The following is a 22,030-nucleotide window of genomic DNA, read 5'->3' on the forward strand; positions in this document are numbered from 1 at the left end:
CGGTTCAGGTCACCTGAGCGAACCTCTCTGACAAACAGAGAATAGCCTGAGATCGGATAGGACAGGCAGGCGGATATAACCGGGTCTAGGATCGGCAGGCGGATATAACCGGGTCTAGTCCGGTCCGGGGCCCTGCCCCCTAATGAAGCAGCCAGGCGGAGATAACGAGCTTGTGCGTGGAGGCGGTCAGCGGACAGTCTGTTTAGATTAGTGCTCTTATCTAGGCCAGGTACTGTATGAACGCTTTGATGAGTGACTTATTGGGAAGAAGAAAGGAGGGGGAGAAAAAAACGGCTCATTCGAGAAGTCACGCTCTCTTATCAGACGCACCTGTTTTCTCCACTTTTCATTCCGGCAGTTTGATGTTTCGGCAGCTTGAGAGGTTTCCCTCTGTGAACCCGGAAAAATATTCTGGGCGTCTGCGCTGCCGTCAATATCAAACAGCTCCTTCTGAACCGGAGGGTCGGCGACGCTGAGCTTCTATACTGATGTTGTATTTTCTGAGCCTTTACTGCGGTAGAGCCCCCGTATGTTACCAGGAGTTGTGGGATGCGGGGTAGCGGCTGCTGTCGCGCTGCATGCTGGGAGACCGGGGGGGGGGGGGGACCATCAGCAGGCTGCTCCCCATCCCCAGACTCCCTTCACCTGGGGAGGGCGCTCTCTTAATAAGGTCACCGCTTGATCCCCGACTGATTGCTCTCTTTCTCTCCATCCTCCCCTCCCTTCCATCCTCCTCTCTTCCCCACTCGTCCCCTCCTTCACTCTTCTAGTCCTTGCTCAACTTTTCTCATTCTTTCCAGCGTCGTCCCAGAATGACCCAGGTGCTGTGTGGTAGTTTTTGTTGAACTGCGCCTCTCGAACCCGGTGGCCCTTAGCTGACTGCAGAGCATTTTCAGCAACTAAGAATTACAGTAGCAGTGCTGGTTTGGCTCCTGCTCCGCCCCCCCCCCCCCCCCCCTCCCTCAAGGAAAACAAGCCCTTGCACCAGCCCCCGTCCTCTCAGTTAATGCTTTGCTTAGCCGCCTGGATTTATGTGAAAGGTGACTTTCGCTTTTACAGTAAGTGGCGGTGTAATGTATTACGTCTGTCAACAATACTTCCCTAATTGCTCTACCCCATGGTTAGCAAGCATGTAAGCTCTTTTTTTGGCACAGTCGGCTTTTTAAAATCTAGAAACACAGTGTGTCCTGTCCAGCGTGTTACCTGCTTGCCTCAGTAGCAGGGTTACCCAGCGCCCCTGAGCGCAGGGCGAGCGCTGCTCCTTCTGTGTGGAGGTGGCGTCCACTTGACCCCGACGACTCTGTACTCACTCGCTCTCGTTGCCACCCTGCACCGGGGCGCCGAACGGCTCGCGTTCCGTCGCCACGGTTACTCTCTCGTCATGACCCGCCGGGGCCGGAAAGCGAACGGCTGTCCAAGAGAAAGAGAGAGAGAGGAAGTAAAGAGGGCAAAACGAGAGAGAGAGAGAGAAAGTAAAAATAACAAAGACACATTCTGCGTCCCTGTGTTAGCGTGCACCGAGCTGCGGCCGCTAATGGCGCCGATCAGCTAAGAGAACAGTGGAGGGGCCGAGCGCAGCAGGGGGCCGGCGGTTCCAGACGCAGCTCTGTCATCAGGGAGCCGGCGGTCGTTGAGCTTTCCCTCCTTCTCTCTCTCTCTGAGCTTTACAGCCTCTCTCCTCGGGGCCGACGGGGGAGACGTGGCGCTGTGCCTGGCGAGGTTACAGCGCGCGGAGGGGCCGCGCCGGGGTAGAGTGCTCGCTGTAAGTCATTGTTACGGCTGCTGCTACATGCCAGCGGCACACAAGCTCTTGATTAGGCTCGGGCTGTGCGTGACGACGTGTTCGCACCGCTGGAATTATGGGATTTTAGTTTAGTGTTGTTGTTTTTTTATGGAGGGTGAATTGAGTTGCGAAGGCTATAATAGTCCCCCCCCCCCTCGTTTTGAGCATGTACTCGTCTCGTTTTTTTTGCGGCCAACTCCCAATTAATGGTTTTGCAGGCGCTGCCGGGAAAACGCTCCACAGGCAGCCACTGTCGTTTTTTGGGGCCGTTTCAGTAAGATGTGTCGGTGGCTGAGGTTTGCTGGGAAGGTAAACGCTGCGAAGCCTTGCATTCTGGGAACACATGCTCCCGCGTGCGTCGGCCTCGTCTCGCGCCCACCAGCACAGGACAGGTCCCGTTGGTTCTTGTTGGTTGAATCCCTGTCTCCGCCTCTCTCTCTCTATCCCCTGTGCGTCTGCAGGACAATGTGTTGAACATCATCAACCAGATCATGGACGAGTGTATCCCCGGCGACAGAGCCAACAGAGACTTCTCCGTCAAGTTCCCGGAGGAGATTCGCCATGACAACCTGGCGGGGCAGCTGTGGTTTGGGGCCGAGGTACAGAGCGCTATTCCCTCCCCTGTGGCGCCGGCGCCCTGTAGACAAAACTCTCCCAGCGAGCCCTGCTGCATCTTCTGTTTATAATTCATCTACCGTATATGTGTTCTCACAACGGACAAGTGTGTTTGTTCAAAGAGTGGTTGGTTATTGTGTGCGTGTGTGTGTGTGTGTGTGTGTGTGTGTGTGTGTGTGTGTGCGCGGGCAGTGTCTGGCGGCAGGCTCCATCATCATGAACAGGGAGATCGAGAGCATGGCCATGCGGCCGCTGGCTAAGGACCTGACGCGCAGTCTGGAGGAGGTGCGCAACATCACGCGAGACCAGGCCCTACGAGACCTCCACCTCTACACGGACCGCATGAGGGACGCGCTGCGCCACTTCGACAGCCTCTTCGCCGAGTTTGAGCTCAGGTGAGCGTCCGGCACGGCGACGAATTGTACCGCAGGCGCCGCCACCAGTACGGGGGTACGTGTCTTTAACGTGCAGCGTTTTCCCTCCCTGCGCCCCTCTCTTGTCAGCTACGTGTCGGCCATGGTGCCTGTGAAGTCTCCCAAAGAATACTACGTGCAGCAGGAGGTGATCGTGCTCTTCTGCGAGACCGTGGAGAGGTGAGTCCCGTTCGGGGGTGTAGTGGCGATTAGACGACCGACAAGGTAGCGAAAACGCCACAGGGCTCGGTCGAAGCTGACGTTCAGTTTGCGCTAGGGGCTTTAGGTGGGAGTCGCAGATGGGAATTACGATTGGGAATTCGTGTTTGCAGAGTTTGTAATGGTTTTTAAATGGTCGGAGGATCCTTTTTCAAAGTCCCCCCTCGTCTGCGCTGCGTTTTCTTAGGGCACTCAAGCTGGGCTACCTCACGCAAGACATGATCGATGACTATGAACCCGCCCTGATGTTTACAATTCCCAGACTAGCGATTGTGTGGTAAGTGTTGCCTCTCCCTCCCTCTCTGCCTTCGCCCTCGCTGACTCGCGTAGAATTTTAAAAACCTCTCTCTTTCCTCTCTCAGCGGCCTGGTGGTGTACTCCGAAGGTCCGCTCAACTTGGACCGCAAACCAGAGGACATGTCCGAGCTCTTCCGGCCCTTCCGCACTTTACTGAAGAAGATCAGGTGACTGTCCCCCGACAAACGCACCGCGGAACATTCCTGAGTGCCGTCGTCGTTCTTGTTGGTGTTGTTGTTAAACTTGCGATGCCGCTGTGTTTATTTTTGTTGTGTGTGTGTTCCTGCTACCCCTCCTCCTCCCCCCTCCCCCTCCTCCTCCCTCCTCCTCCCCTCAGGGACCTGCTGCAGACCCTGTCGGGGGAGGAGTTGTTGACGTTAGAGCGGAGCCTGTGTATCTCTCAGGACGGGGAATTCTCCTCGGAACAGGACGTCTCCAAACCCCCTACCCCCACCGCCACCGACCCCTCCTCCTCCTGCAGCCCCGCAGCCGACGCCCCCGAGAGGCACCACGAGGAGGAGGAGCAGAAGGAGCAGGAGAGCGAGCGGGATAGCGAGCGGGACCTGGCCCTGTTTGTGTCCCCCAGCCTGGGGGAAGAGGAGGAGGCGGACAGGGAGTGGGAGGAGGTGGAGACGGAGCGGGGTCAGGAGGACGAGCAGGGGCGGGGCCTGCTGTGCGAGGAGGCGGAGGAGGCGGACCTGGCCTGCTCCATGCAGTACGACGAGGAGGAGCTGGAGCAGCTGAACATGATGGTGCACCGCGTGGGGGACGAGATGTCCACGCTGCTGTCCCCCCCCAGCCAGGGCCAGTCCCCGGCCCACCGGCCCCAGAGAGGAGGAGGGTCCAGCGGGCCTCCAGCACCGAGGCCTCCCCGCTCCGGGGCCCGGCGGTGGGGCGGGGCCGGACGGGCCTCCAGCTGGAGGAGGAGGACAGGGTGTTCTTCATGGACGACCTGGACGCGACCGGGGACATCGTGGCCAGCATCTCCAGGGAAGCTCACGGCCGGCTGGCGTCGCCTGCCAAGGTCCCGCCACCGCGCCCTTCCTCCGCCGGGGCGAAGGCCCCCACCACCGCCGCCGTGAACGGCCGCCCCCCGTCCGGACGGACGAGTCTCCTCAGGAGGAGCCGCGCGGCCAGGCTCCTCCCCCCCCCCAGTGCCCGCCCCGCACCTCCGCCCCCGAGCCCCTGCCCTACGCCAACGGCTGGGAGGCGGGGCCGGAGGAGGAGGCGGAGACCGCCGAGGTCATCGCCCACCGCATGGGCGGGATGAAGCTGTCGGCCACCGTCATCTTCAACCCCCGCTCCCCCAGCCTGACGGACCTGGCCGTGGACAAGCTGCTGTCGCCCGGCGCCGCATCACCCCCCGACCTCGGAGGCCGAGCCCTGCGGCCCCCTGGTGGCCACCCACTGCCTGCTCAACTCCTGCGTCTGCTGCGGCAGCTGCGAGGAGTACGGCCACGACGAGGCCCTCGCCATGGACACCGCCGGCCTGGGGCTGGGCCTCAGCCTCGGCCTGGGTTTGGACAAGCACTGTAAAGCTCCGCCCGCCGCCGCATCCGTCATCAGGTCCTCGGCCGCGCGCCGCCTGGCCCCGCCCCCTGGCCCACCGCCGGGTAAAGCAGGGGACTCCTCCCGGCTCACGCCCCCCTCCCCTCGCCGATGCTCCCCGGAGCGGGAGGAGGAGGAGGAGGAGGAGGAGGAGGGCGCCCGGCAGCGCTGTGAGAAGTGCCTGCAGGCGGTGGTGGTGGTGCCGGGGCCGCAGCAGCAGCGCCAGGCCCAGGACCGGAGCCCCGTCCCGGGGGGAGGACGGGCAGCGCCGCCCCCCTGCAGCCACCAGGGGAGGACAGGGAGGAGACAGCAGGCCGGCGGGGGGCGGGACACAGAGAGAGTGACCGCCAAGGAGGACAGCAAAAAGAGCACCAGGTGTGTGGTGTGTGTGTGTGTGTGTGTGCTCTATGGATAATCGGCTTTCTACATCCTGATGAGCAGTTTGGTCTGAACAGTCATTCCCTTGCGCCTGTGCAGGGAGAGGAGAAATTCCATCGCTTATCACTTTCTGACATCATTTTCACGTAGCATCATCATTCTCTCATCCCCACACGCGTTTGTTTATCTGGTTTTATTGCATGGCGTTGCGTTTCCCCCATAATTGATTTGTTATTATTCTTCCTTTGGTTGTCCCCAGTTTTCAGGACCCTCCTCTCAGCTCAGGGTCCAGTAGTGACTGTGAGAGTGTGTCTGTCACCACATGTAGTCTGACCAGCAGTGCATACACTCCCAGGTAACCCCCTTAACCCACGCCGTGCGAGTGTGTGTGTGTGCGTGCGTGCGTGTGTGTGTGTGTGTGTTAGGGCTGCACGATTATGACAAAAGATAATAATTGCGATTATTTGCTTAAAATGCTAATTGCGATTAATAATTGCGATTAATATTTAATATAATATATAATAACCAAAATGATCCCAAATCACGGACGTTGATCCCTTTTTTTTGCTACTAACTCACTGACCTCGTTTTGGAAAATGTTTTCACTACTCACGGCTGCGGGTACTGAAATTGCTGCGCACAGCGCACTCAGCGGGAACGCATGTGATTGGTCAGACAGCATAAGCGCCTGTGATTCGTCCGTGTAGTCCTAGCACACTCAATTCAAAGCAAAATTATTAATCACATTAATTGCGGCCTTTTGCGATTAGTTAATCGCGGAGGTCATAATCGCGATTTCGATTAATTCACGATTAATTGTGCAGCCCTAGTGTGTGTCCTGTTCTGTGTCTTCCTGTGTTTCCGTTTTTTAAGTATCCACATATGACAGTTTTTCCTGCCAATTTCTCTGTTTTGGCTCTCATCTCTCCCCCCATGTGTCATTGCTCTGTCCTAGTGGCCTGCGAGACCGAAATAACACCATGACTCACCTCCAGAGAGGCACATTGAAGTGCTGTGTTCCAGTCAGCCATGTTTGTGTGTTGCTGAGAATGATAATGTATCAGTCCCTCCCCTGACTGGCTCTGTCTCTCTCTCTCTCTCTCCCTCCCTCCCTCCCCTGACTGACTCTGTGTCTCCCTCCCTCCCTCCCTCCCCGACTGGCTCTGTCTCTCTCTCCCTCCCTCCCTCCCTCCCTCCCTCCCCGACTGGCTCTGTCTCTCTCTCCCTCCTCCCTCCCTCCCCTGACTGCCTCTGTGTCTCCCTCCCTCCCTCCCTCCCTCCCTCCCTCCCCGACTGGCTCTGTCTCTCTCTCCTCCCTCCCTCCCTCCCTCCCCTGACTGGCTCTGTCTCTCCCTCCCTTCTGTCCCCTGACTGTCTGTCTCCCTCTCCCTTCCTCCCTTCCTCCCTTCCTCCCTTCCTCCCTCCCTCCCTCACCTGACTGTCTCTCCCTCCCTCCCCGTCTTCCATCTATCCCCAGCCCTGTCAGCAGTCTGACCACCAGCTCGGGGATGTCTGAGGACTTAGACCACCAGGAGATCCAGCTAGCTCTGCAGGCCGCCAAGATGGCCGCCAGGAACAAGATCCGATCCCGTTTCCACAGCAGCAGTGACCTCATCCACCGCCTCTTCGTTTGCATATCAGGTTTGAGTCTCCCTCCCTCTCTCTCTCTCTCTCTCTCGCTCCCTCTCTCTCTCTCTCTCTCGCTCCCTCTCTCTCTCTCTCTCTCTGTCTCTCTCCCTCCCTCTCTCTCTCTCTCTCTCTCTCCCTCCCTCCCTCCCTCCTCTCCCTCCCTCCCTCCTCTCTCTCTCTCTCTCGCTCCCTCTCTCTCTCTCTCTCTCTCTCGCTCCCTCTCTCTCTCTCTCTCTCGCTCCCTCTCTCTCTCTCTCTCTCTCTCTGTCTCTCTCCCTCCCTCTCTCTCTCTCTCTCTCTCCCTCCCTCCCTCTCTCTCTCTCTCTCTCTCTCTCTCTCTCTCTCTGCACAAAGCTAATCCCACAGGATTCACCAGACTGTACTTCACAGCTGACCAGTTTCTGATATGTGACTTCTTCACCTTCGACCCCTCCCCCAGGTGTTGCCGACCAGCTGCAGACCAACTACGCCAGCGACCTCCGGAGCATCCTGAAGACGCTGTTTGAGGTCATGGCGACCAAATGTGAGCAGGGGGACAACGACAAGCTGAAGAAAGGTGAGGGGGGACAAGAGCTCGTCATGTGAACGTTGCCCCTTAAAACAATTGGTGGATGTCGAATAGATGCTGCTGTGGAGTTGAGGAGTGTTTGAGGCTGGGGGGTCTAAGCCTGTGCCCCCCCCCCCCCCTGCAGCCCCAGCCCTGTGCAGTGCCGTGCTGGAGGACTGTGCCCTCTGTCAGGAGACCATCTCCTCCTCCGAGCTGGCAGCCAAGGCCCGCGAGGGCCACTTCGAAGGTCAGCACAAAAGAGAATGCGAGTGTGACTGAAAAAAACTCAGCAGCCACCCCAAATGCACACAGACATGCACACAAGTACACTACACGCATACAAAATAAGCGGATAAGTTGAAATGTCAGCATTTTTCTCTGCTCCTTCCACTCACCAGCGTACATATTCCAACTGATACACACACACACACACACACACACACATACAAACACACACACACACACATACAAACACACGCACGCACACACACACACACACACACACACACATACAAACACACACACACACATACACAAACACATTGTCCACAAACATACTGTATAAATACACACACACACACACACAAACATATAAACACACTCACTCTCTCCCCGTCGCCTCTCCTGCAGACCCTCCAAACTGGGTCACACATACAAACACACACACATACACAAACACACACGTACACAAACATACTGTATAAACACACACACAAACACACACACGTACACACACACACATACACAAACATATAAACACACTCACTCTCTCCCCGTCGCCTCTCCTGCAGACCCTCCAGACTGGGTCCCTGACGAGGCCTGCAGCTCCTGCATCGCCTGCAAGGCTCCCTTCACCGTGATACGCAGGAAGCACCACTGTAGGAGCTGTGGCAAGGTGGGTGTGCTCTCCCGGTCCCTGTCACCGGTCCATCCGCAGACATGACGCGGCGAATGTCCCTCACATTGTTGTCTCCGTTCCAGATCTTCTGCTCACGCTGCTCCTCCCACTCGGCGCCTTTGCCGCGCTACGGCCAGGTGAAGCCCGTGCGGGTGTGCACACACTGCTACGTGTTCCACGTCACGCCCTTCTACAGCGACAAGACCGGCATCTGACAACCCCGCCCCCCCCCGCCGCCCTCCTCCCCCGCCAGCACGAGACTATCACACGCATACACACGCACACACACTCAAACACAGAGCGCCTTTACGTGAGCATTATGCAAAGGGGCGGATCCGAGGGCGAATCCCCCGACTGCGCGGGCCACGCCGGCGCCAGGAACAAGGCCGTCACGGACGAGAGAGAGCGGAGGAATCGTGACACTGAGGCACACGGACGGACGACGGCTAGACCCTTTTTTTTGTCATTCTGGAGTCGCTGCTGCCTGAAATGGAACCGAAGGGTCTTATTTTGACAGAGTCCAACCCCTCTGACTCACACAGGCCGGTCTGCCTGCAGAGAGAGAGAGAGAGAGACAGAGAAAGAGAGAAAGGGAGGGAGAGACATTCTGAACAGGCATGTTGCGAGGTCGTCTGCAGCAGGACATGGGGAGAGGACGTCTCTGTGTTTTATTGCTTCTGTATAAAAAAATAAAAACCAAGGCCTTCTGACATATTTTCCTATGCTTCAGTAGGCTTCCCACACTTGTGCCAGAGCTCCCATAGGACTCAGATCACTTAAGAGAATGTAAGTCATGATAACCATGTAAATAAAGGACTAGTCTTGATTATAACGATTAGCATCGCACCACTGATCTCGCTAATTTGGCCACAATGGCCAGAGAAAAAAAACAAGGCTTTTCTTTAGTTTGTCACAATATATACACTGTAACTGCAGAGGCTGCTGTAAGTACAGAGAACAGAACCCCTCATCAGACTACCTATCTCAGCAAAGCAAAAAAAGACTTAACGATTTACAGAATATTGTTTTATATCTTGAGGTATATGTTAAGAGTCCTCCAATGCTTTTAATGGCAATGAATGTGTAATAATTCACAAAATGGGGGCTTGGTTTAAGTAGCTGAAACACAGGATAATGAATAGCCTTTTAATTATAAATGGGCTGTGCCCGGTGCTCTTAGTTATGATATGGCATGTATCTGAATGATTTCCCAGAAGCCAACCCCACTGCACAAAGACCGGATCTTTCAGCTCTGTTACCTCTGAACTGGACAAGAGGCAGCATTCCTCCACTTAGGATGCTTTCAGGGCTGCGGTGCCCCCTAGTGGAGTATGTATGTAACTGCCCACACCTCGCCTACGTTCCCGAGTTATCAAGGCCACCAGCCAACAATCAAAGGCTTGTTAAGCTTGTGTCCGATCACTTGGCAGCTTCATGTCCCTGTCTTTAATGTGCAATATTCTGTGCAACAGATATTTCCTTAACGTTCCCTATTGCTAAGCATATCAGTGGTCGCATTCATCATACACCTCTCAGCACGGGTGTCTGTCAAACAGGCAAATGGTCTCCTTCACTAAGTTGGACATTACACAAAGGTCTTATTGACTAAAGTCATCCACCAGCAACATTGTTGCAGACCAGATGTGTGTTAATACATCCATGGTTCTAAGCTGCTGACCTCCTTTAGAGTAAAAGCAATGGTCACATACCGTTCAGTTGTCCTTTCTGGACTCTTGTTGTGTGAAACAGCTACTCTGTCCCCAGACGTAACACAGCACATGTAACTAAATTACACCTCTTTTCTAGGCTTCCTCCACTATAACCCAGATATCTTCCAAGCCTGTCTAGCTCACAGTGGAGAATGATCTTGAGTTGATGTGAGGAGAATGGCTGATCTGAAATGACTTTGCTCATGCAAACATGGACCTCTTAAGTTTCAAGGCCATACCTTTTATGTCAATTCTGCTCTGACTTCAAGCTATTCTCAGGCTTCATTATTGTCTAGCCCACACTGTTTCAACTGTTTTATTTTTTATTGAGGAAAATATTGACACTTTTAAGAGATTATATAATTTTTCTTTTATAAAGAACAAAGGAAATTATGTCAATGTATAAAGCTATTACTACCTTTTCTGTATAAAAGGAATCATGCAGTAATTAAAGGATTGGATATCCTATTACTTCAGAGCTTGTTCTTATTTTGTAAAAGCTACTACATTTCAATGATAAGAGCTACGTGAAACATTTGGAAAACTGAAATAATGCTATCTAGTTTTAAATGTCATGTAAATGAAAATAAATAACTTTTTCCTGTTTCAAAAGCTGGTGCTTTGTGTCTCTTACCAGTCATATAAGATATATATGGAGGACGTTCATTAATGCATGAAAACGAATGAGACCCATGGAGGACCACAGAAGCGTTGTGGTGTGACATGATCGCACCACTGGGTGGCAGCAGCTGCTGATCATGTAGCGCGGTCCTGGCTGGTCGATTAAACTGCCTGTCTGCCTTCATTCCACCACCCACATAATGCCCATGTCACCCATGAGATAGTGGCTATTCTTCAGTTAAAACGTATCTGTGATAAGCAGAGTTATTATGCCCTTCTATGTCTGGAAACTCTTAGAAAAAATCATTGTCTGCGGTCAGCTCTGTAGAGGACTCTTGAACTCTACTGTGGGTCTGTCTTACTTGAAACATCATGCATGCCTTATTATTTTATTAGGCCCCTACAGTAAGTCACATTGGCCATTCAAATTAAGGGATATAATTGGTTTTGTGTGCGAATGACCACAAGATGTTTTGTGATAGTAAAAAAAGAGTTAAAACTGCTAGAGTTGCCAAGCCCTTGCATGTGATTGGTCAGAAGTTGAGAGCTGGGATGGACAACTCGCGCTGCTGCTAGTCTTGTGGACTGGATAAAGTTAAGTCTACTGTACGTTCATGGATTCTTACGTTAAAACTGGGTAAAGATCTATCACGATTTGAACACTACCTTTGAACTGGCTCAAGTACGATTACTGGACGGGCATATTTTTGTGGTTTTGTGTTAATAACGCTTGAGCGAACTATCTTACGGTGTGGCCATTTATTATAGTAGAAAATAGTGGTCGATGAAATCGGCCACTGTCAATTAATGCATGGAGACTCCGCGGACCTCAGTAAGAATGGTTAACAAGATTTCTGCCAGGAGGTCGATACGGGGTTAACTTCAGTCACTGGATATTCAGGTATTCCATGAATAAAGTTATTTATGCATGCATTTAGCCTCTTATATTTCCCACGGTTCAGAAGTGGGTGATATATTAAATGCATAAAATACTGTATTTTCTTTCAAAATTGTATTTCATTTTTTGTGTAGACCAATGACAAGCTGATTGTAAATATACATTTGTATTGGTCTATTTAGCTGGAATGACATAGTAGTGAGCAAAGCTATGAGGGAAATATTACAGTAAATCTATCAAGTAAATACCTTATGCTGTATTTTTACTTCATGATCAAGGTAGGCTATATTTAAAAATCTATTATATTTATAAGTAGCTTAATATATGCAGCTGGCCTATCCTGTAAGCATCCTCCTTTAATTTTATTTGTACAAGAACTGTTTCAGCAGCATTCAGTGTTTTTTGAAAGATAGATAAATTGCCATTGTGCCACACAAAGGTAGATCATGTATCATTTATCTCGTTTGTAGCCCACTCTTTCCATTTTCATCAAAATGGTGAGATCAATGCATGCAAATGATATACCGTGGTTCCACAATAGCCATGACAATAGCCATGACACACAGATGCGAGGACATAAGGAAATTGAGCAGCATAGATTTCCATTTCATCTTTCGGTAGGTAGGTAGGTAGGTAGGTAGGTAGGTAGGTAGGTGGGTAGGTAGGTAGGTAGGTAGGTAGGTATGTGGGTAGGTAGGTAGGTAGGTATGTGGGTAGGTGGGTATGTGGGTAGGTAGGTAGGTAGGTAGGTAGGTATGTGGGTAGGTAGGTAGGTAGGTAGGTAGGTAGGTAGGTAGGTATGTGGGTAGGTAGGTAGGTAGGTAGGTATGTGGGTAGGTGGGTAGGTAGGTAGGTAGGTAGGTATGTGGGTAGGTAGGTAGGTAGGTATGTGGGTAGGTGGGTAGGTAGGTAGGTAGGTAGGTAGGTAGGTAGGTAGGTAGGTATGTGGGTAGGTAGGTAGGTAGGTAGGTATGTGGGTAGGTGGGTAGGTAGGTAGGTATGTGGGTAGGTAGGTAGGTAGGTAGGTAGGTATGTGGGTAGGTGGGTAGGTAGGTAGGTAGGTAGGTAGGTAAGTAGGCAGTAGGTAGGTACTTCCAATTGCACTGTTAGGCTACACCATCCACATTCAATCAAGGGACATCAACACAACAAAAGGCGCACTTATCAATAAAGTACTGCATCTCACCCCAGGGAAATATGAGATCTGTTGTGTGCATCTACAGTGTCATTTTGTGACCAATGTGTCTTTTAGATTTGGGAACATGAAGTTGTCTTTGGTCAGGATGGGAGTCCTGAAGATCATGCTGCTCATCTTTGATGCCATTCTGTTGTCTGACTGTGCAAGAGGTGAGCAACGCTTCCAAGTCATTACTTTATAAAGAGGTTTCTTTTCTTTCTTTCTTTCTTTCTTTCTTTCTTTCTTTCTTTCTTTCTTTCTTTCTTTCTTTCTTTCTTTCTTTCTTTCTTTCTTTCTTTCTTTCTTTCATTCTTTCGGTCAATCTGTCAGTCTGGCTCTCTTTCTATTTTTTTGTTCAGTGATAAAGCAAACATGACATGTTTTAGAAGATACATCGGTTTCTAAGCTCGCTTGACTGCTGTGGTTTTTTGTTTACACGTAGAAACTCTCAGCTGGCTCGAACTTCTTCACACTGAGAAGTAAGAGAGGGGGAAAATAGAACAAAAAAAAATCTAAACAGAACCCAAAATCAACAGCGGGCAGAGAGAGAGAAGAGAGAGTGAGAGAGAGAGAGAGAGAGAGAGAGAGAGAAAGAGAAGAGAGAGAGAGAGAGAGCGAGAGTGAGAGAGAGAGAGAGAGAGAGAGAAAGAGAAAGCCAACTCTTACCACCCCCCCACACACGCACACCACCCTCCCCTCCAAGTTTGTGATCTTTTCAGTCATAGCTGTGTGTGTGTGTGTGTGTGTGTGTGTGTGTGTGTGTGTGTGTGTGTGTGTGTGTGTGCGTGTGCGTGTGCATGCGTGTGACTGTGTGTGCATTCACCACAGCTAAGCCAAACAAACACATCCATCAGCTTCCCAGGGTGAAAGAACACAAGTCAGCGCTGGACTCCAGCTCTCTCGGGGGTTGGCCCAGAGACTGTCTCAGCATCAAGCCTCTGTGTGTGTGTGTGTGTGTGCGTGTGCGTGTGCGTGTGTGTGTGTGTGTGCGTGTGTGCGTGTGTGTGTGTGTGTGTGTGTGTGTGCATCCATGAGTGCGTGCATGTGCGTGCACGTGCGTGTGTGAGTAGAGAAGTCCAAAGTTGCAAAAGAAATCGCCATTTCAAACTGAGAAGTTGAAAAACACTCCTACAGAATGCCAGGGGCCACTCAGTGGGAAGTGGCGAAGCTGATGTCATGCTCCACGCCTGTCTCCTCATTCTCTAACTCAACATGGCTGCAAATGAAAGTGGCGGCTGAAAGGTATCATACCTGTATGTGGCTGACGGGGCGTTGCACATACAGGGGTGGGGGTGGGGGGGTGCAGGTGGGGGCTTGTGGGAGTTTGGGGGGGGGGGGGGGTGGATTACATCTATTGGCCTGCAGACAATGCCCTATTCACAGCAGGGCAGCCGAGCCTTCACAACTCGACTACAGCAAAAGTAAACAAGACGCGCGGGCTAAATAAGATTAGACAGGCAATTATGTCTGTTTACAGATGAACAGATGTCAGAGGCAGAGCAGACCAACAGGGAAGCAGACTGTGGAGAGAAGGGGCAGCCAGCCCAATCGGAGGGGGATGATATATGTATGGTGGCCCATCGCTGATTTTATCACAGCGTTAAAAGAAGAATGCGCAGTCTGGTTTTCATACTGTCTCTTTGAGAGTGAATAGCCGACGGCCGGAGAACATGGGGAGATATATTGCAGGTAGATGGCCAAAGCAAAAATGATTTTGTAATAGTCGGCTCTTGACTCTCACTCTGGCTCTAGTAGTATCACTCTGAAGGATACAATATGTCTCAGTATATGAAATGAAACAGACAGAACGGTGGCGTGTGCCCAGATTCCAGAATAACCCGCTGTATATTCTGACCTATCCTTGTCGAGGCCATGATGTCACTGCAAGGTAATGGTTAGGAAATAATGGCATCCCACAGGACTGATTTCACTGTATGATAATATCCTTCAAAATAGATGGTTTCGATTAAAGACATTTGCTTTATATAGAGAACCAGAGGCTGTCGTAGCTGTAAAACTGTCCCTGTAAAGTTTAACAGTCTATGACAACACCGTTGACAAATGCAAATTAATTATACAAGGGGGGCTATTTTGACCAAGGGGTGCTATTTTGACCGATGTGTGACACAACGCCGGAAGTGGGTTTTTACTGGTAGTAACCTCAAGTATTCCGCTGGCGGTAGGTGAGAATTAGAGCGTTAAGACCTGTTGCTGTCAGTCACCAGACGGCAGCCCCCTTCAGGTGGACCCCCTCTTCTTCGCTCTGGCTCCTAGAACAAAGGCAGTACTGATTTGTAGAACCCCCCCTCCCCCCCTCTAACCCCCCCATCTCCCCCCGCGCCACCCCCCCAACCCGCACCAGCTGGAGGACCTGATGTGGTGACAGCGCTGGGGACCACTGTGGTAGGCTGACTGGGGAACGCAGCAGTCTGGACATATGGACCTGCTGTGGGCTCTGCAGAGCTGCACAAGGTGTCTCTGGTATTTACCAGTATGCCTGCACGCGCACACACACACACACACACGCACACACACACACACACACACGCACGCACGCACACACACACACACACACACACACACACACACATTGTGCTGTGTTTGCTTTTGACTGAATTGGCACACTCTGTTGGCTTGTTGTATTTGCAGCTCAACGGGACACCTTTTGACAAACAGCCGAATGTTTACTCATCTACACCTCTGGAGTCATCTGGAGAAATTAAGAGCATACAAACTGCTTTGCAACTCTTTTGGAAAATATACATTTTATAGCAGAGTTACATCATGGTTTTATAACAAGAAGGCACTATGAGATAAATTGTATGCCAAGGGTCTTTAAAATCACAAGGCCATTTGGCTTCCAGACAGGTTTCCATTTCCTTTAAACGTAATGAGGCTAGTTTCCCAGTAACCAAATACCCCAAAGTCCTCTTATTTTTTAAATACGGCCCGAATAGTAGAAAGGTAATGACACAGTGCTGTTCTGGCACATGGACCCAGCTGCTGAAACAGGCTAGTGGACAGAGAAAGAGAGAGAGGGAGAGAGAGAGAGAAAGAGAGAGGGGAGAGTCAGAGAGAGAGAGGGGAGAGAGTCAGAGAGAGAGAGAGAGAAAGGACAGAGGGAGGAGAGAGTCAGAGAGAGAGAGAGAGAAAGGACAGAGGGAGGAGAGAGTCAGAGAGAGAGAGAGAAAGGACAGAGGGAGGAGAGAGTCAGAGAGAGAGAGAGAGAGAGAGAGAAAGGACAGAGGGAGGGGAGAGTCAGAGAGAGAGAGAGAGAGAGAGAGAAAGGACAGAGGGAGGAGAGAGTCAGAGAGAGAGAGTACGCGCTGTATACTTTCCATCAACCTTGACCGATCCCATCTGCGATAGCTGTAATACTTGATTTAGATATGAGAAAACAGAATGAGTGTTCTGTTACTCTCAGGCATACCAGTGCCATGGCAGCAGAGCTGGAGGTACAGTGTGAGATTTCGCTGTAAAAGCGAGCCATACTTCCCAGTGGCAGAGCAGCAGATCTGGAGATACAGTGTGAGATTTCAGTGGACCTCACTTACAGAGTCAGTGCTGCATGTGCGATCGCTTGACATGGCACCTCTGAACTCTGTGGGGCTGCCGTTCCCCCCCCCCCCCAAACCAATTTATGACCCAACAACAACCACTGCCCTGTCACCCTTACACATCTCCTCCTTCTCTCTCTCTCTCTCTCCCCATCCCTCTATGCATTTCCTCCTGTTTATTACCAGTGTAAAGCCAAAGGAAGTGAATTAAGTTAATGTGCTGTCGTTAAAACAAGGCATGAGCTGACCTTTACCCCCTCCCACCCATTCTCAGCTCTCTACTAGTCCCCTATTTACTGAGTCTGGGTCCATTTGCAGAGAACAATGGGTGGATTATTGCATGCAGTGCCCCCTCCCCCCCCCCCCCCCCCAGTCAGACATGGCAGCAGTAATTAATTTTAAACACTCCTCATCCCTTTAGACCGGTCTGCTAGAGTACACGGTGAACCAGGGACTTGTTTTACTGAGGGGCCGCCATTTAGAGGTGCGTGAGAAGGAGTTACGAGAGCGAGCGGCGCTCTGTGTGCACACGTGTGTGTGTGTGTGCGTTTTATTAAGAGCTCTGAAAATTACCCCGTGAGAAGCCATGATAATGAGCGATCCAAGGAGCATAAGGTAATTTTCAAAACACCCCAATTCCCCCCTTTCCCTCGCCAACTACGAGCGACGCCGCCTCCACCAGTAGCCGTCTTTATTGCGTTTCTCAAAGAAGAAATACGAGATATTACCTTTTAACGACACCACTGTCACCACATCTATCACTCAGGACTACCACACACGGCATGCCCCCCTGTCAGACACTGGTCAGAGAAGGCCCTGAAAGGAGGGGACGTGTTAGACGTCACTCCTCAGACGGTGAAGACAGGAAATGGCGAGTGTGGCAAGGAGGAGGGGAGCTGGGATAAGCAGCCATGATGGAGGTCAGATGGTGTTGACTCTAGTGGGCCATAATCTCCAGGAGTAACACTCCCTTCCACTGACCGACGCTAATGAGCTCCGCCATTAGCATTCTGACGCGATCTAACCTTCCCATTGTGTGTCATTCTCAGCTGTATGTAAATGGTTTCATGTTTGAAGTGTGAAGGAGAGTTTCATCTCCATACAAGGATGGTTAGTTTGTTTGGCCCTCTGGTTATGACTTCAGACCACACACCCTCTTCCTGTGGGGTAAATGGAGTAATTGACAGATAAATAGAATTCTTTTTAGCCCCTTTTTAAGAGCTGTCACTATTCAGATGATAATCATCTGCATGTATCTTCCTGATTTGATTTGCATAACTTTGCATACCGGCGCCGATTTTACATGAAATCAGAAATGGGCCCGGTAGCCGCCATCTTAAATCTAACTCTTCGTGTGTGTCTGGGCCCGGGGTTGTTATATAACGTACTGTATAATGTAAATACACAGAACCTCAACAAGTCCATGTTCGTCCATGGTCTGAGAGTGGGGGTGGAGGGCAGAGCTGCTGAGTTACACCCTTGGCCAGGGAGAGAGCAGGGGAGAGTCAGCCATTAGGTGGGGGTTGGGGGGGCCGCCCTGCTCGAACCCAACCAGTGACCTTACAATAACATTTCAGCTGCACAGTGGGAAGTGTTTGTCTTGCGCAACCCCTCTTTCTCAGCCTTTCTCCTCTCTGCTCTCTCTCTCTCTCTCTCTCTCTCTCTCTCTCTCTCTGTCTCTCTCTATCTATCTATCTATCTATCTCTCTCTCTTTCTCTCTCTCTCTCTCTCTCTCTCTCTCTCTCCACTCTATTTTCTCTTTTCTTTTAAGGAACAGAGCAGCAGAGAGTGTCTGACACCCCCTCCGCCCCCCACCTCTCTGCTTCTCACAGCTGTTCTCTCAGTCACCTCACAAATGCAACTTTGAGAGTCCAAATCCCGCTCCCCTCTCTCACCCCTCTCCACAGGAGACAGACTGTCTTGTTTTCCCGTGGATCTTTACATGTGGATTTATGCCGGGCCGGGCCTGGGGTCCGCGTGCAGCTGTGGACAGGGCAGATGTTACTTTCAGTCCTTCTCTCTCTCTCTCTCTCTCTCTCTCTCTCTCTCTCTCTCTCCCTCCCTCTCTGCCCTCCTCCATCCTTCCCTCTCTCCTCGTGCCCTCTCCATCTTTTTCCTCTGTGTGGCCTTCTCCTGCTCCCCCTTCCCCTGCTCACCCTTCTCCTGCTCCCCCTTCTCCTGCTCACCCTTCTCCTGCTCCCCCTTCCCCTGCTCACCCTTCTCCTGCTCCCCCTTCTCCTGCTCCCCCTTCTCCTGCTCACCCTTCTCCTGCTCCCCCTTCTCCTGCTCACCCTTCTCCTGCTCCGCCTTCTCCTGCTCACCCTTCTCCTGCTCCCCCTTCTCCTGCTCACCCTTCTCCTGCTCCCCCTTCTCCTGCTCCCCCTTCTCCTGCTCCCCCTTCTCCTGCTCACCCTTCTCCTGCTCCCCCTTCTCCTGCTCCCCCTTCTCCTGCTCACCCTTCTCCTGCTCCCCCTTCTCCTGCTCCCCCTTCTCCTGCTCACCCTTCCCTTCTGTTCATTTCTCTGGCGTGGAGGAGCCATATCAAAACACAAAGGAAGCTCCTCTGTTACCGATCTCCACAGCGTGTCCCTCGCAGACCCTGTGATGATGGCTATCCAGAGGATTCACGGCCACGCAGAGTCCCAAATCAAAACATCACATGTTTGGACAAGACGGTTTTCATTGTGTGTTTTATGGATAGATAAGGAGAGGCCATAGAAACATTTTCTGTCTCATCCTGTATGTGGGCGCCTGCCACAACCTGCTTGAGCTCAGATTTCTCCCATTTCTTTCTCTGTCGCTTGTCGTTATTCTCATTTATCAGAGTCCTGAGTCACCTGGGTATCTGCTGCGTTTAATCTGAAGATGAGTAGATTCTCTTAGTTTACGCTTAGGTCTTCAATGTTGCCCAAACATTGAAGCGCAATATCGTTGAAATCTGTTGGCACGAACACATCAATCCAGTGAGGACTTTTTTTTTTTTAAATCCTTGAATACTTCTCTTGTTTTTCTCTCTTCCTCTCCTCAGTCTCTGAGGTATTCATTGTAAATCACCACCGTTCTGACCCCCCCCCCCCTCAGTCTTTCTCTTGCCTCCCGTTCCACGTGTTTTGTTCTGCAGTTAAAAGGTTGATTGAAAGTTATGGTGGCAACAGCGATGCCTGGCTGGGCCTGAAGAAAGCCGAGCCAGGGGACGGATGGGATAACGAGGCCTGAATGAGGCCTCCTCTGCCTCCGCCGCACACCCTGGACAGCCTCCACCAGCCCCCTTGAGACCCCGGGCAGCCTCCACCAGCCCCCTGGAGACCCCGGGCAGCCTCCACCAGCCCCCTCGAGACCCTCTCTCTCTCCCAGTTGGCCTCCGATGGGCATCAATAGGGACCCACACACTGCTGTCTCTGCGTCTTTCACTCTCACCGTGTTTCATTGGGAATTCTTTTGACAGAATTGGTAGTGCTTGTTTACAGTGTTACTGTCAATTGCAATAGGGGTTGTGGCGGGTCTACGTCAGAACTGACACTTCTTATGAGGGTGAGGAGGCTGGTCATTATGGAATTTCCTACAACTTGAAATAACACTCTAATTGGGTTGAAATATTTATTTTTTGAGACTAACCTCTTTTGAGTCCCAGGGAATTAAGTCCTCTCGGTGCACTTTTAAATAACGCTCCGTTTTATGCGTCACATTTACGATGAATGGAAAAATATGTCCCCGTTCCGACTTGACGACGGGGACAGGAAAGGAAAAATCGTTCAGAAGCTGAGAGCTGCGATATGTCATATTTTATAGTGGGGCTACCGCTGCTCCAGACTGGAATTCAGCACCATGCAGTGAAACTGATTTGATTTCCTCATGCACAGGGATGTGAGGGATCTGAATTTGGAACCTGTCTCAAGCTCTGGGCCAGGATGCACAGGGAGTGGATGTGGAGGGGGTCACGTGGGAGGAGGAAGGGGGGTGTGGGGGGGGGGGGGGGGGGGGGTGCTGGCTAGCCTTCTCTTAGATCAAGGATATTGGGAGGATCCTGGGCTTAGAGTCACTGGTAGCTGGATTTGATGTGCTTGGTGTCTGTGTCTGACTGTGTTTGGGGAGAGCTTTGTATCAGCTTGCATCACATCCTCTCAGCAGTATCGCTGTTTTGGGTCTGTGAGGGTGAGTGCGTGCGACTCCGTATTCCAGATCTGCGGGTGGATGAGGGAGAAGAGGGACGAATATAGAGGCAGACGGACGGGCAGACAGAGATGGATAGAGAGGATATGGGGGCGTGACCTCTGTGGGGCGGACCGGTAAGGTGAACCGGTAAAACGCCGGACAAATTGTCAGTGTGAAAGGGCGGCTACCACAGCGTAATGACAGGCACAACAGCCCCACGATGACAGATTGATTTCAGACAATATTCCCGGGTTGTCAGGAGGCCCCATGGCTGTCAGTAGGAAGTTTGCCAACTCCGTCGCCCCCTCTGTCTGTCTGTCTCTCCCTCCCCCCTCCGTCTCGTCTCTGTCTCTCAATCTCCCCCCCTCCCTCCCTCCCTCCCTCGTCGTCTGAATCGGCCCATTCTACCCAGACATCGCTGCTACATCACATTCTGTCATTGGCTCTCCTGTGAAAGGGGCCGTCTGACAAAGGCGTCGGTGTAAAACGCTTCACTGTCATGTGGAGGGGCGGGGGATCCTCGGACGCAGGACTGGTGTCGGGTTCCTGGGGGGGGGGTGCGGGGCGGGACAGTAGGAAGTCCCAGAGGAACCAGGCGAGGTCAACGTCCGTGAAGACAAAAAACCCCGACCCTGGTCTCTCTCTCTGACCCTCAGCCACAGACACACACACGCACACATACACGCACACACACGCGCACACACACGTGCACACACACGCACACACACGCACACGTACACCACACACACTGGTGCTGATGACCGCATGTCTGGCTGAGGTCAGACTTGTTTACAGGCTTGGATGGTTCACAGCTAGACTTTTTTTTCAGGGGAAAAAGGGGTTGCGTTCGAATGCAGCGTTTGTTTTCTCTTTGCTGCACACAACCGGCTTGGCGAGCGACTGTGTGTGTGTTGAATGCGGGGTCGGGTTTTCCCTACCTAGCACCGATGCTGGAATGCAGGGGGAGTGAGTGGAGAAGAGAGGAGAGGAGAAGAGAAGAGAGGAGAGGAGAAGAGAAGAGAGGAGAGGGGGGGGGGGGGGGGGCAGTGAGCGTCAGGGTTCAGCGAGACACCCCTCCCTGTTGACTGACATGGCCTGGCCCATGAAGGACCATGAGTACAGGCCCTGGGAGCCAGACCAAACCAGACAGGGTAGCAGAGTCCCAGGGTATGTTGTCAAACTCCGGGGAGTATTTGGTTAAAACCTAATCTACGGTAATCTAAAGTAAGAGGTTTAATCTTTAAACCGCATTGGTATGTGAGGCGGGCAGGCACACCGAAATGACATGCAGATTAATGAGTCTCTATATTACCACTCTAAAACCCTGTGTACGTGTGTGCGTGTGTGCGTGTGTGTGAGTGTGTGAGTGTGTGCGTGTGTGAGTGTGTGCGTGCATGTGTGTGTGTGTGTGTGTGTGTGCATTTGGGTGCCATGTGTCAGGCTACTCCCAACATGTTATAAGGACAGCAATAAACAGGTGCTCGCATGTACCCTTTACTGTTCACAACACACACACATTCAGAGAGAGAGAGAGAGAGAGAGAGAGAGGTCTGTTTTACTGTGTCATGTGGCTGGGTCTGAGCCCGGG

At 51.9% G+C, this 22,030-nt stretch overlaps 2 protein-coding genes across 2 annotated transcripts in view; both read left to right on the forward strand.

The window, feature by feature from the left end:
* The window catches only part of zfyve28 (zinc finger, FYVE domain containing 28), a 24,046-nt gene extending 14,875 nt beyond the window's left edge, over positions 1-9,171 (forward strand). The window contains 15 exon segments of the mRNA XM_084437958.1: positions 2,245-2,382; positions 2,591-2,793; positions 2,902-2,991; positions 3,218-3,307; positions 3,393-3,494; positions 3,665-4,176; positions 4,179-4,412; positions 4,415-4,668; positions 4,670-5,250; positions 5,513-5,608; positions 6,731-6,894; positions 7,322-7,438; positions 7,575-7,676; positions 8,221-8,324; positions 8,411-9,171. Of these exon segments, the coding sequence (XP_084294084.1) occupies positions 2,245-2,382; positions 2,591-2,793; positions 2,902-2,991; positions 3,218-3,307; positions 3,393-3,494; positions 3,665-4,176; positions 4,179-4,412; positions 4,415-4,668; positions 4,670-5,250; positions 5,513-5,608; positions 6,731-6,894; positions 7,322-7,438; positions 7,575-7,676; positions 8,221-8,324; positions 8,411-8,542 (2,919 nt within the window). The 3' untranslated portion in view covers positions 8,543-9,171.
* A 2,141-nt stretch (positions 9,172-11,312) lies between these two features.
* Positions 11,313-22,030, forward strand: part of LOC311308885 (fibroblast growth factor receptor-like 1) — a 29,586-nt gene continuing 18,868 nt past the window's right edge. Inside the window, exons 1-2 of the mRNA XM_084437961.1 lie at positions 11,313-11,558; positions 12,808-12,902. Of these exons, the coding sequence (XP_084294087.1) occupies positions 12,818-12,902 (85 nt within the window). The 5' untranslated portion in view covers positions 11,313-11,558; positions 12,808-12,817. The remainder of the gene's footprint in view (positions 11,559-12,807; positions 12,903-22,030) is intronic.

This window comes from Borostomias antarcticus (genome assembly GCF_949987555.1).
Source record: "Borostomias antarcticus genome assembly, chromosome: 5".
Lineage (NCBI taxonomy): Eukaryota > Metazoa > Chordata > Actinopteri > Stomiiformes > Stomiidae > Borostomias > Borostomias antarcticus.